Source organism: Poecilia mexicana, unplaced genomic scaffold (genome assembly GCF_051168715.1).
Source record: "Poecilia mexicana isolate PSO_F unplaced genomic scaffold, ASM5116871v1 scaffold_12, whole genome shotgun sequence".
Classification (NCBI taxonomy): domain Eukaryota; kingdom Metazoa; phylum Chordata; class Actinopteri; order Cyprinodontiformes; family Poeciliidae; genus Poecilia; species Poecilia mexicana.
The window spans coordinates 20,838,672-20,851,567 of NW_028263381.1; the positions used below are offsets into that span (position 1 = coordinate 20,838,672).

Genomic DNA, 12,896 nt, shown 5'->3' on the forward strand with positions numbered 1-12,896 from the left:
GTGGGACATGCCCGAAAAACCTCACCAGGGAAGCGTCCAGGAGGCATCTGTATCAGATGCCCGAGCCACCTCAACTGGCTCCTTTTGATGTGGAGGAGCAGCAGCTCTACTCTGAGTCCCTCCCGGATGACCAAGCTTCTCACCCTATATCTAAGGGAGAGCCCAGCCACCCTGCGGAGGAAACCCATTTCGGCCGCTTGTATCCGGGACCTCGTTCTTTCGGTCATGACCCAAAGTTCATGACCATAGATGAGGGTGGGAACGTAGATCGACCAGTAAATCGATAGCTTCGCTTTTTGACTCAGATCTCTTTTCACCACGACGGACCGGTACAGCGCCCACTTTACAACAGATGCTGCGCCAATCTGCCTGTCAATCTCCCGCTCCTCTCTTCCCTCATTCGTCAACAAGATCCCCAGGTACTTAAACTCCTCCACTTGAGGCAGGATGACCCCCCTGACCCGGAGAAGGCACTCTACCCTTTTCCAGCTCAAGACCATGGCCTCGGATTTGGAGGCTCTGAACGTTATTCCGGCCGCTTCACACTCGGCCGCGAACCACTCTAGCGAGAGCTGCAGATCACAGCTTGATGAAGCCAACAGGACCACATCATTCGCAAAAAGCAGAGATGCTATCCTAAGGCCACTCAAACGGATCCCCTCAACACCTTGGCTGCGACTAGAAATTCTGTCCATGAAAGTAATGAAAAGAATCGGTGACAAAGGGCAGCCTTGGCGGAGTCCAACTCTCAGCGGAAACAAGCCCGACTTACTGCCGGCAATGCGGTCCAGACACTGACACTGGTCGTAGAAGGACCTAATAGCCCGTATCAAAGGGCCCGGTACCCCATATTCCCGGAAAATCCCCCCACAAGCCCCCTTTGGGAACACGGTCGAACGCTTTCTCCAAGTCCACAAAACACATGTAGATTGGTTGGGAGAACTCCCATGCACCCTCCAGGACCCTGCTGAGGGTGTAGAGCTGGTACATGTTCCACTACCAGGAAGAAAACCACACTGCTATTCCTGAATCCGAGGATCGACTATCCGACGGACCCTCCTCTCCAGGACCCCTGAGTAGACCTTACCAGGGAGGCTTAAGAGTGTCACCCCCTTGTAATTGCAGCACACCTCCGGTCCCCCTTTTTAAACAGGGGGACCACCACCCCAATCTGCCAATCCAGGGGGACTGCCCCCGATGTCCATGCGATATTGCAGTCGCGTGAGCCAACACAACCCTACAACATCCAGAGCCTTAAGGAACTCCAGGCGGATCTCATCCGCCCCTGGGGCCCTGCCACCGAGGAACTTTTTGACCACCTCGGTGACCTCGTCCCCAGAGATTGGAGAGCCCAACCCAGAGTCCCCAGGCTCAGCTTCCTCAACAGAAGGCATGTTGGTGGGATTGAGGAGGTCTTCGAAGTATTCTGGCCACCGGCCCACAACGTCCCGAGTTGAGGTCAGCAGCACACCATCCCTACTATAAACAGTGTTGGTGCTGCACTGCTTACACCTCCTGAGTTGCCAGATAGTGGACCAGAATCGCCTCGAAGCTGTGCGGAAGTTTTTCTCCATGGCTTCTCCAAACTCCTCGAATGCCCAGGTTTTTGCCTCAGCGACCACCCAAGCCGCATGCCGCTTCGCCTGCCAGTACCCATCAACTGCTTCTGGAGTCCCATAGGCCAAAAAGGCCCGATAGGACTCCTTCTTCAGCTTGACAGCATCCCTCACTGAAGGCGTCCACCAATGGGTTCGAGGGTTGCCACCGCGACAGGCACCAGCAACCTTGCGACTGCAGCTCTGATAAGCCACCTCAGCAATGGCGGCATGGAACATGGTCCATTCTGACTCAATGAATCCCACCTCCCCCAGAAAGTGTTTGAAGTTCTGCTGGAGATGGGAGTTAAAGCTCTGTCTCACAGGGGACTCCGCCACACGTTCCCAGCAGACACTCACTACACATTTGGGCCTGCCAGGTCTGACCGGCTTCCTCCCCTACCACCGGAGCCAACTCACCACCAGGTAGTGGTCAGTGGACAGCTCCGCACCTCTCTTCACCCAAGTGTGCAAGACATACGGCTGCAGATCCGATGAAACGACGACAAAATCGATCATCAAACTGCGGTATCCTGGTGCCAAGTGCACTTATGGACACCCTTATGCCTGAATATGGTGTTTGTGATGGACAATCTGTGATGAGCACAGAACAGAACACCACTCGAGTTCAGATCGGGGGAGGCGTTCCTCCCGACCACGCCCCTCCAGGTCTCACTGTTATTGCCCACGTGAGTGTTGAAATCCCCCAGCAGAACAAGGGAGTCCCCAGGAGGTGCACTTTCCAGTACCCCCTCTAAGGACTCCAAGAAGGGTGGGTAATCTGAACTGTTGTTCAGCAAGTAAGCACAGACAACAGTCAGAACCCGTCCGCCCACCCGTAGGCGGAGGGAGGCTACCCTCTCATTCACCGGGGTAAGCCCCAACGTACAGGCGCCAAGTTGGGGGGCAACAAGTATGCCCACTCCTGCCCAGCGCCTCTCACCGTGGGCAACTCCAGAGTGGAAGTACGTCCAGCCCCTCTCAAGGAGACTGGTTCCAGAACCAGAGCCATGCGTCGAGGTGAGGCCGACTATTTCTAGCCTAAACTCTCAGCCTCGCACACTAGCGCCAGTTCCTTCCCCACCGGAGAGGTGATGTTCCACGTCCCAAGAGCCAGCTTCTGCAGCCGAGGATCAGACCGCCAGGGTCCCCTCCTTCGTCCGCCGCCCATTACACACTGCACCCGACCCCTTTGGCCCCTGCTATACGTGGTGAGCCAGTTGGAAGGGGGACCCACATCTCCTCTTCGGGCTGAGCCCGGCTGGGCTCCGTGGGTAAAGCCGTCTCCATCTAACGGGTAAATTGAGTTTCCTAAACCTGCTGGGTATCACCCTGTTCAGAACTGAGGTAAACTGCTGTCCTGTGGAGAAAGACTCACCTGGTTCCTGACAACCTCCATCCAGGTGTCCCACCCTTCTTTCCCTTGTGAGTTAGTCAGACTGAGCTGCCTGCAGCCAACTAGTTTCACAGACCACACATGTTAACGGTCGCTCTTTGAAACCAATCAAACCGGTAGGTCCACAGATTTGGATGAATTTGTGAAGAAGACGCCAACAGCAAGACACAATCACAGTGGAAACAGGGGAGGAAGTTCAAACTGCCATTAGAAATGACTAGAAAACTTTCAGCATTTCTCTGTAATCAAGTTTCTTTATTGAAGACAAACAACAGACATTTATTTCTGATCTAAATCTAAAATATGAGAAGAAAACAGCATCAGTTCTGATTTGATGTTTCAGGTTTTCTGGATCACAACATAGAAAACAGAATCAAGTTCAGATCACTTTGATCTAAACTGATTTAACAACAAATAAAACATGGAAATACATGGATAAAAAAGTTAAAGAAAACCATCAGAGTCCAGAGAAGTTTAGATTTTCATGAAATATTTCTGTCATCAGAATGAAAGAAATCATCAGCAGTGATTTCCTTTATAACTCCTGTAACACAAAGAACTAAACCGGAAAAATAAAGAAGATCAGAACAGCAGAGACACCAGAACCATGAACCCTGATCAACAACCTGAGAGACAAGAGGAAATCTATCTGGGTTTACAGAACTCTGCTGAGTATCCAGAACCATAAACACAAACTCCAGCCAGTATCGGTTCAGTGAATCTGGTCTGGACTCTGTGGAGGAGAGCCATGGTTTTAGAGACACTGTAGAAGGACAGAATACCTGCTGTGTGATCCAGGTACACTCCGACTCTGGAGGGAACTGGACCTGAGATGGAGGTCCAGATGCTGTTGTGTCTAAACCCTGAACTGATTTGAGAACAATCTAAAGCCCAAGATTTATCATTATACCCAAAACCACATTCATTCCCACCTCCTACTCTGCTGATACTCTTGTATGCGACTGATACATGAACTCTCCCACTCCTCTCCACCTCCCAGTAACAACGTCCAGTCAGACTCTCTCTACTCAGAACCTGATAATAACCAGTGAATCTGTCTGGATGACTAGAATAAAACTGATCCTGATCCATCCTTGTCACCTTCCTGTTCCCCTCTGATAGTCTCAGCAATGTGTTTGCTGTGTTTGGATCCAGAGTGATTTCACATGAATATCTTAAGAATCCAGCTCTGCTCTTTGGTTCTGGTCCTGGTTCTGCTAGTAGAACATCCACCTCAGTGACCATCAGTGAGATGTTTGTCCTTGAGTCTCTCAGGACATCCTGTAGTTTGTCTCTGAGCTCTGACACAGCTGCTGTCACGTCCTCAAAGTGTCTCAGAGGACGGATGTTGATGCTGGATGAGTGTGTTGACTCACTGAGTGCTGGCAGTGAGGGGTAGTTGAGGAGAAACTGGTTGAGATCCTCTGTGTGTGAGAGCTGCTCCAGCTCAGCGTCTTTCCTCTTCAGCTCAGTGATCTCCTGCTCCAGCTTCTCCTGAACATCTTTGACTCGACTCACTTCAGTTTCCTGCTGGGATCTGATCTGCTGCTTCACCTCAGAGCTTCTTTTCTGGAGGAGACGGATCAGCTGGGTGAAGATCTTCTCACTGTCCTCCACTGTTTTATCAGCAGAGCGATTGATGGCCTCCACCTCCTGCTGAAGCAGCTTCACATCTTTCTCCTGGTCCTGGATTCTCTGCTGGATGTTTCCTCGTCTCTCCTCCAGCTCTCTCTGCCTCTCAGTCCTTTCTGCTGCAGCTGACACTGTTTCATGGCCTTTATGTTCATCCACAGAGCAGAGATAACAGATACACTTCTGATCAGTGCGGCAGAACATCTTCATCACCTCATCATGCTTAGAGCAGATGTTCTCCTGGAGGTTCTTGGACGGCTCCACCAGCTTGTGTTTCTTAAATGCAGCTGAATCATAATGAGGCTGAAGGTGTTTCTCACAGTAAGAGGCCAGACAGACTAAACAGGACTTGATGGCTTTCAGTTTTCTTCCAGTGCAGGAATCACAGGGCACATCTTCAGGTCCAGCATAACAGTGGTCATCAGGAGCAGCTTGGAGTCCAGTCTTCTTCAGCTGCTCCACTAAAGCTGCTAGCATGGTGTTTTTCTTCAAAACAGGCCTTGGTATGAATATCTCTCTGCACTGAGGGCAGCTGTGGATTCCTTTCTGATCCTCTTCATCCCAGTGACCTTTAATGCAGGTCATACAGTAGCTGTGTCCACAGGGAGTCGCCACCGGATCTTTCAGTAGATCCAGGCAGAGGGAACAGGAGAAAGTCTCTCGATGGAACTGATTCTGCTCCATTTCTGCTCTCAGTAGCTCTGACTAGTTTCATTTCCTGAGAACAGAAACAAGCTGGAGCTGTGATCCACCAATCACATGTCAGGGCAGAGAGGCTGCAGCCAATCAGCTTCCAGCTTCAGCAGGTCCCGCCCAGACTCAGTGTGTGTGTGAGACCAGGAAGAGGAGCGCTCTGAGAGCAGTAATAGTTTAAGCTGAATCATCTTCACAGCAGTTTTCTGCTCAAAATAACCGACTGAGTCTCTAAACTCAGGTTGCTAACATGTTAGCTCTCCACAGCTTCAGGAAATGAAATGAAAGAATCGTTCCTGCTGAAGAAACTAGATGTGTTTGGTGGTTCAGGGAAAATATGCCTCCTGTTTCCTCACTGCTCTAAATATGTACTCAAGTAAAAGTAAAAAAGCCCTGGCTTTTAAAAATACCTAATTATTAAAAGTAAAGTACTTGCTGAATGCATTTACTAATATCATTAAAAAAATTTCTTTCTGATGTATTATAATTATTTCATTTGTATTAAAATTACTTAATTTTTGTACTTGTATTAAAATTACTTAATTTTAATACAAAGTGCCATTTCATTTAACAATGAGACAGATAAAGCTTGTTGTGTCACATCATCACAGCAAGGAAAGGAGCCACCCAAAGTCTGATCTGATCTCTACTGCCAGATGGAGCACAGAGACAATCTTGACCTCATGAACCGTCCCTCACCTCTTGGAGGGGATGATTTTATGGCAGGACAGAGAAACCATAAGGATTTCAGGAGAAACTTCTAATTCTTCTTTGTCAGTTAGTCCTGGGTTTAGGTCAAACCACAGTAAAAAACAAAGTGTCAATTTAACACCTATAGAGTTGAATTTAACTCCGTTTCAGAAAACATTTGGTCCCACGAGAAAACTGTGTAAAATGTTCTCTATAGCCAGTGTCAAATTTTCAGAGTTAATTTTACTCATTTTAGTGTTAAAATCAACAAGTCAGTGAGTCAAATTATTTAACACTATTGTTGTTTTACACTCTTCAGAGTAATACTGTTATTTTTATGGAGTTAATTTTATACTAAATTTACTTAAAAATGTACACTTTATTGTGTTGTTTTTTCCTTTCTCCAGTTTTGTTTACACATATAGCATATAATGCTAAATTTTAGCATTATATAGCATTTTTTTAGCCATTTAATGCTAAATGTTAGCATTATATAGCATTTTTTAGCCATTTAATGCTAAATTGAAATGAAAATGAAAGAATCATTCCTGCTGAAGAAACTACATGTGTTTAGTGGTTCAGGGAAAATATACCTCCTGTTTCCTAACTGCTCTATAGTGGTGTAGAAAGTACTCACAAATGTACTCAAGTAAAAGTAAAAGTACCACATTAACTCTTTACTTAAGTAAAAGTAAAATAATTTAATAATTTTAGCATTATATAGCATTTTTTAGCCATATAATGCTAAATCTTTGCATTATATAGCTTTTTTTAGCCATATAATGCAAAATTTTAGCATTATATGGCTCTTATCTGAGCCTTTCCAACCTCCCACCACTCAGTTAAAGACAAATTCTGATTTTTTTGTTTTCCATAGTTGCCAAAATTTACTCAAATTTTGACAAAAGAAAATGTATTTAAGTAGTTTCGTATTGAAATGCCAATACGATCCGTATCTAATATTTCTTGAACAAAGAAAGTCCAAGTAATCTAGGTGATGATCAGAAAAACCCACTGGAGAACTTAAACAGTTGGACAATCTATTTCTATAAGTATCTGAGATATAAAATCTGTCCAACCAGGCCCCACTCACTGTCCCATCCTTCATTTTTACCCAGGTATACTGTCTATCTTGAGAGTGTTTAATCCTCCAAGCATCAACCAAGCCCAGCTCTGCTGTCACCTCAGTTAGTTCAGATCAGTGGTTCTTAACCTTGTTTGAGGTACCGAACCCCCCAGTTGCATATGTGCATTCACCGAACCCTTCTTATTCCAACCCCTATTGAAGAATTGAAAGGTGGCTTAAATATATAAGTAAAAGAAATAACGCACAGAAACGTAGTTCTTGCTGCTAGGCCATAGACGAGCCAGAGATTTATTACACTACCACGGATACCTCGTTACAGTTTCTTCAGTTCAATAATCAAAAATCTTCCATAGTCTCAACACAAAAAATCTCCTCGTCATTCTAAGACCTCGTTCTCTTTATACATTTTCATCTTCATTGGTGTGTATTGGAAAGTTTCAACCAATGGCTTGCTATAGTTGTTTTGCAGAAAGATCCTGGCACGCTTTATACTGAGTGTGTATTGGACGACCTTTAAAATATTTTGGACCTCACAAACTCAATATCTGCTCCATTTCAGAATTGCTGAATAGGACAATTTTTCTATTCAGCAATTCTGATAAAATTGTTGATTTTATCTTGCACAGACATCCTTTCCAGTAAATTCTGGTTCCATTTGCGCTTTGCAGGCAAATGGAAGAAAGGGAGTCTGGTCAAGTTGACCAAAAGAGGTGCCAAGATCTTTTTTCACAGAAACGAGGCGCCAAGGTCTTTTTCCACAAAAACACTCCTTATACAGTATTTCCGCTCTTACAACCCCTCCCCCCCGACACACAAAATACTTTGCGGTATTCTGATTTAGTAATGTAATTATATTAGTTGTGTTACCACCCCCACGCCACCAGAGGCAGTAGCAACCCCGAAAAGATGCAACTAAATAGCAGATTTAGACTATAGAATTTGGTAAAAACTGTGAGCTTTGCTGAAGTAATTAAAGACACAAGTTTAAATCCATGCTGAGAGAGGAGCTCCTTCAATCAGTGCTCCTCCTCCGCAGCTCTGATTGGCTCAGCAATGTAACGTGATCCTCTGCAGCAAGTGATGGCAAACCGGGGCGTCATCACAACTTTACACAAATGTGTCTTTACCTCTGCAGCAGAGGCTCCGCCGAACCCCTGACACCGACTCACCGAACCCCTGGGGTTCGATCAAACCCAGGTTAAGAACCACTGCTTTAGAAGATGACGGAGGATGAGGTTCTTCCCCAGTTCTGTCAGTTAGAAAACTAGCAGTGCAGTTCCAATCACCCCCCAACGCAACACACTCATTTTAATTGAACTGCTGCAAAAAATGATGCATGTCTTGAAAAATTTTAATTCTTTGATCCCCTTGATTTGGTGCATAAACATTCATAAAAAAGAAAAGGGGTTTTTCTATTTCCGCTCTAACAGCAGGACCCTTCCTGGGACTAACTCAGTATAAGAAACAACATTAATGTCTAAACCTGGTGAGAATAAAACTGCTACAGCAGCAAATGACCTGGTTCCCTTTCCAACTCAAACCCCACCCCACCTCATTTTCATGGTCTGTGTGCGTGTCTTGTAAAAAACACATTAAGTTTCTTTTGCCTAATCGTCTCTAAACTAACCGTCTTTTTATGCGGATCCCTCCCACCATTGATATTTAAAGTCCCCACCCTGATGTTACTCATACAGGTGAAAAAGAGAAGGAAAACAGAGAGAGACAGGAGAAAGAAGATCACCCAGTGCACTTTAATCATCATCTTATTTCTGAATTTCCAATCGCTTTGAACTTTTTGCTTTAGTTACTGACAAATGTCTCTGGATGTTTGTCGTGTGTTTATTTAACCAGAACTGTTTCTTTTCATCCAACATGTCAAAACCAACTATTTTCTGTACCATTAATACACTCTTGATAAATTTTTCTGCATCAGGAAAATAATCAAGGACTTTAACTTGTTTTCCAAACGTTTCATCCAGAAAATCATTAATTTCCTCCAGAGTGTACAAATCACCACTGGATGTTTGTGAATCTGTGATTGAAACAAAATATCAGCCACGACAATGGACAGGGGAACCAACAAGTTCATGTCATCTTTTTTGGACGAAATCAAGGTGTTTGAGCCACGGGATGCCTCCAACATTGTGCACGTCACAGCTAAAAGCTACCAACAGATGAGGAAAACAGGAGATCCTCACACCCTCAGCATAAATATAGCTGTGGACAAGATCACTGATACCTATTGTTCTTGCAAGGCTTTTGAGGAAATTTAAGTTTTTTAGGTGCGCCTTAAAGTGCGGAAAATACGGTAAACTGATTTAACAACAAATAAAACATGGAAATACATGGATAAAAAGTTAAAGGAAAACCATCAGAGTCCAGAGAAGTTTAGATTTTCATGAAATATTTCTGTCATCAGAATGAAAGAAATCATCAGCAGTGATTTCCTTTATGGCTCCTGTAACACAAAGAACTAAACCGGAAAAATAAAGAAGATCAGAACAGCAGAGACACCAGAACCATGAACCCTGATCAACAACCTGAGAGACAAGAGGAAATCTATCTGGGTTTACTGAACTCTGCTGAGGATCCATAACCAACACAAACTCCAGCCAGTATCGGTTCAGTGAATCTGGTCCGGACTCTGTGGAGGAGAGTCATGGTTTCAGAGACGCTGTAGAAGGACAGAATACCTGCTGTGTGATCCAGGTACACTCCGACTCTGGAGGGAACTGGACCTGAGATGGAGGTCCAGATGCTGTTGTGACCAAATTTACTATTGATACAACCTAATGCCCAAGATTTATCATTTCTTCCAAAACCACATTCATTCCCACCTCCTAGTCTGCTGATACTCTTGTATGCAACTGATACAAAAACATCCCCTCTCCACTCCACCTCCCAGTAACAACGTCCAGTCAGACTCTCTCTACTCAGAACCTGACAATAACCAGTGAATCTGTCTGGATGACTAGAATAAAACTGATCCTGATCCATCCTTGTCACCTTCCTGTTCCCCTCTGATAGTACCAGCATTGTGTTTGCTGTGTTTGGATCCAGAGTGATTTCACATGAATATCTTAAGAATCCAGCTCTGCTCTTTGGTTCTGGTTCTGACAGTAGAACATCCACCTCAGTGACCTTCAGTGAGATGTTTGTCCTTGAGTCTCTCAGGACGTCCTGTAGTTTGTCTCTGAGCTCTGACACAGCTGCTGTCACGTCCTCAAAGTGTCCCAGAGGACGGATGTTGATGCTGGATGAGTGTGTCGACTCACTGAGTGCTGGCAGTGAGGGGTAGTTGAGGAGAAACTGGTTGTGATCCTCTGTGTGTGAGAGCTGCTCCAGCTCAGCGTCTTTCCTCTTCAGCTCAGTGATCTCCTGCTCCAGCTTCTCCTGAACATCTTTGACTCGACTCACTTCAGTTTCCTGCTGGGATCTGATCTGCTGCTCCACCTCAGAGCTTCTTTTCTGGAGGAGACGGATCAGCTGGGTGAAGATCTTCTCACTGTCCTCCACTGTTTTATCAGCAAAGCGATTGATGGCCTCCACCTCCTGCTGAAGCAGCTTCACATCTTTCTCCTGGTCCTGGATTCTCTGCTGGATGTTTCCTCGTCTCTCCTCCAGCTCTCTCTGCCTCTCAGTCCTTTCTGCTGCAGCTGACACTGTTTCATGGCCTTTATGTTCATCCATTAAACAGATGAGACAGATACACTTCTGATCAGTGCGGCAGAACATCTTCATCACCTCATCATGCTTAGAGCAGATGTTCTCCTGGAGGTTCTTGGACGGCTCCACCAGCTTGTGTTTCCTTAATGGAGCCACATCATAATGAGGCTGAAGGTGTTTCTCACAGAAAGAGGCCAGACAGACTAAACAGGACTTGATGGCTTTCAGTTTTCTTCCAGTGCAGGAATCACAGGCCACATCTTCAGGTCCAGCATAACAGTGGTCAGCAGGAGCAGCTTGGAGTCCAGTCTTCTTCAGCTGCTCCACTAAAACTGCTAGGATGGTGTTTTTCTGCAGGTCAGGCCTCTGTGTGAAGGTTTTCCTGCACTGAGGACAGTGGTAGTTTTCCTTTTTCTCACCTTCATCCCAGAAGTTTTTAATGCAGGTCATACAGTAGCTGTGTCCACAGGAAGTCGTCACCGGATCCTTCAGTAGATCCAGACAGATGGAACAGGAGAAAGTCTCTCGATCCAGCTGAACTGCCTGCTGCTCCATTTCTGCTCTCAGTAGCTCTGACTGTTAGTTTCATTTCCTGAGAACAGAAACAAGCTGGAGCTGTGATCCACCAATCACATGTCAGGGCAGAGAGGCTGCAGCCAATCAGCTTCCAGCTTCAGCAGGTCCCGCCCAGACTCAGTGTGTGTGTGAGACCAGGAAGAGGAGCGCTCTGAGAGCAGTAATAGTTTAAGCTGAATCATCTTCACAGCAGTTTTCTGCTCAAAATAACCGACTGAGTCTCTAAACTCAGGTTGCTAACATGTTAGCTCTCCACAGCTTCAGGAAATGAAATGAAAGAATCGTTCCTGCTGAAGAAACTAGATGTGTTTGGTGGTTCAGGGAAAATATGCCTCCTGTTTCCTAACTGCTCTATAATGACAGCAGAGTCCAATGTTTGCATCGTGTTCATATCAGTTTGTAATCCGTCTGTTTATAAAGCTGTAAAACTTTAACCAATCAGCATTTAGTATTTCTACTGCCAGCTCTATTTCTGCATTTAGTTTTCAGAGAATCATTTAGTTCAAGGTCCAACATCTGACCAGTTCTTCTGGGTTTTATGACACGTCTCCAACTTTTCTCACAGGTTTAAAGGTTTAAATTTTCCAAATGTTGACAGTGGAGGAGCTTTAAGCTCCTCTTCATTTCTGCTGCCAGGATCTTTCTGTGGTAAAAACCTGCAGAATTTTCTTCACCTTAAACAAAACCATCCGGATGCTCATCCCTCGTTCAGCCTGGACCAGAATCCTGAACTCTGCAGAAACATGAACAATCAAACCAGCTCCAGAGGAATTTAGCTCAATTTGGGTCAAAGTCCTGACTCCCCCCTGGAGTTCTGGAGAATAAATATCAGATTATTGCTTTTCTTTTGGGCCTAATCCTCTTCCATACTTTTCACCAAATTTTAAAGAATCCAAACAATTTTAGCACAATATTTAGCAAATATTGTGAGGATTTTTCTTCTTAGGAATAACATAAACACATGGAAATGTAACTCTTGACGGTTGGAAATATTTACACAAACTGACCACTAGGGGTCAGAATACTCTGATAAACCTTGTAAATAACTTCTTCGAAAGAAAATTCATTTGTTTGGCATTTATAAAGAACAAAACTTAATTTAAACATTAAAAGTATCGAGTTAATTCAGACTTCCGGAAAATACGTTGTAGTTTATTTCAAATGCCTAACTGGTGTGTTTTATTTAGCAGCTGCTGCTGAATGATGAAGGATTTACGGCCATAGCAACAGGTGTTGGGTCTCAACAAGCTGGATCTGTAAACAGAACAGCACCGCCCCCTAGTGGAAAACTGTAATATCTCTGGATTCCTCCAAACACTTTGAGATGCCACACGATTAGAGTTACTTGCTTATATTTAATTCAAGATTGAATTAAGCTATTTGGGAAATTAATTTATAGTTATTTTAGTTTTACAAAGAAAAATCTTGATAATTAGTATACTATTATCAAGATTTTTCTTCTGTAATTTAGGTTATTACAGTTCGAAGACCCTGGTGTGTCTGCACCAACTTTACACTTCTTGAAACTGAAGTTTTGCTCTAATCGACTGATATGAATCGA

The 12,896-nt window shown here is 44.7% G+C and overlaps 2 protein-coding genes across 2 annotated transcripts; both read right to left on the minus strand.

Annotated features, from left to right (window-relative positions):
• Nucleotides 1-3,508: 3,508 nt before the first annotated feature.
• Nucleotides 3,509-5,666, minus strand: LOC148156050 (tripartite motif-containing protein 16-like). The gene has a single exon (XM_088011089.1). The coding sequence runs from the start codon at nt 5,305-5,307 to the stop codon at nt 3,637-3,639; it is 1,671 nt and encodes a 556-aa protein (XP_087867215.1). The 5' UTR covers nt 5,308-5,666; the 3' UTR covers nt 3,509-3,636.
• A 1,682-nt stretch (nt 5,667-7,348) lies between these two features.
• Nucleotides 7,349-11,637, minus strand: LOC148156051 (E3 ubiquitin/ISG15 ligase TRIM25-like). The gene is made up of 2 exons (XM_088011090.1): nt 9,931-11,637; nt 7,349-9,851 (listed from the first exon to the last, which is right to left on the minus strand). Exons 1-2 carry the CDS (start codon nt 11,312-11,314, stop codon nt 9,751-9,753), a joined length of 1,485 nt encoding a protein of 494 aa, XP_087867216.1. The 5' UTR covers nt 11,315-11,637; the 3' UTR covers nt 7,349-9,750.
• Nucleotides 11,638-12,896: the final 1,259 nt, after the last annotated feature.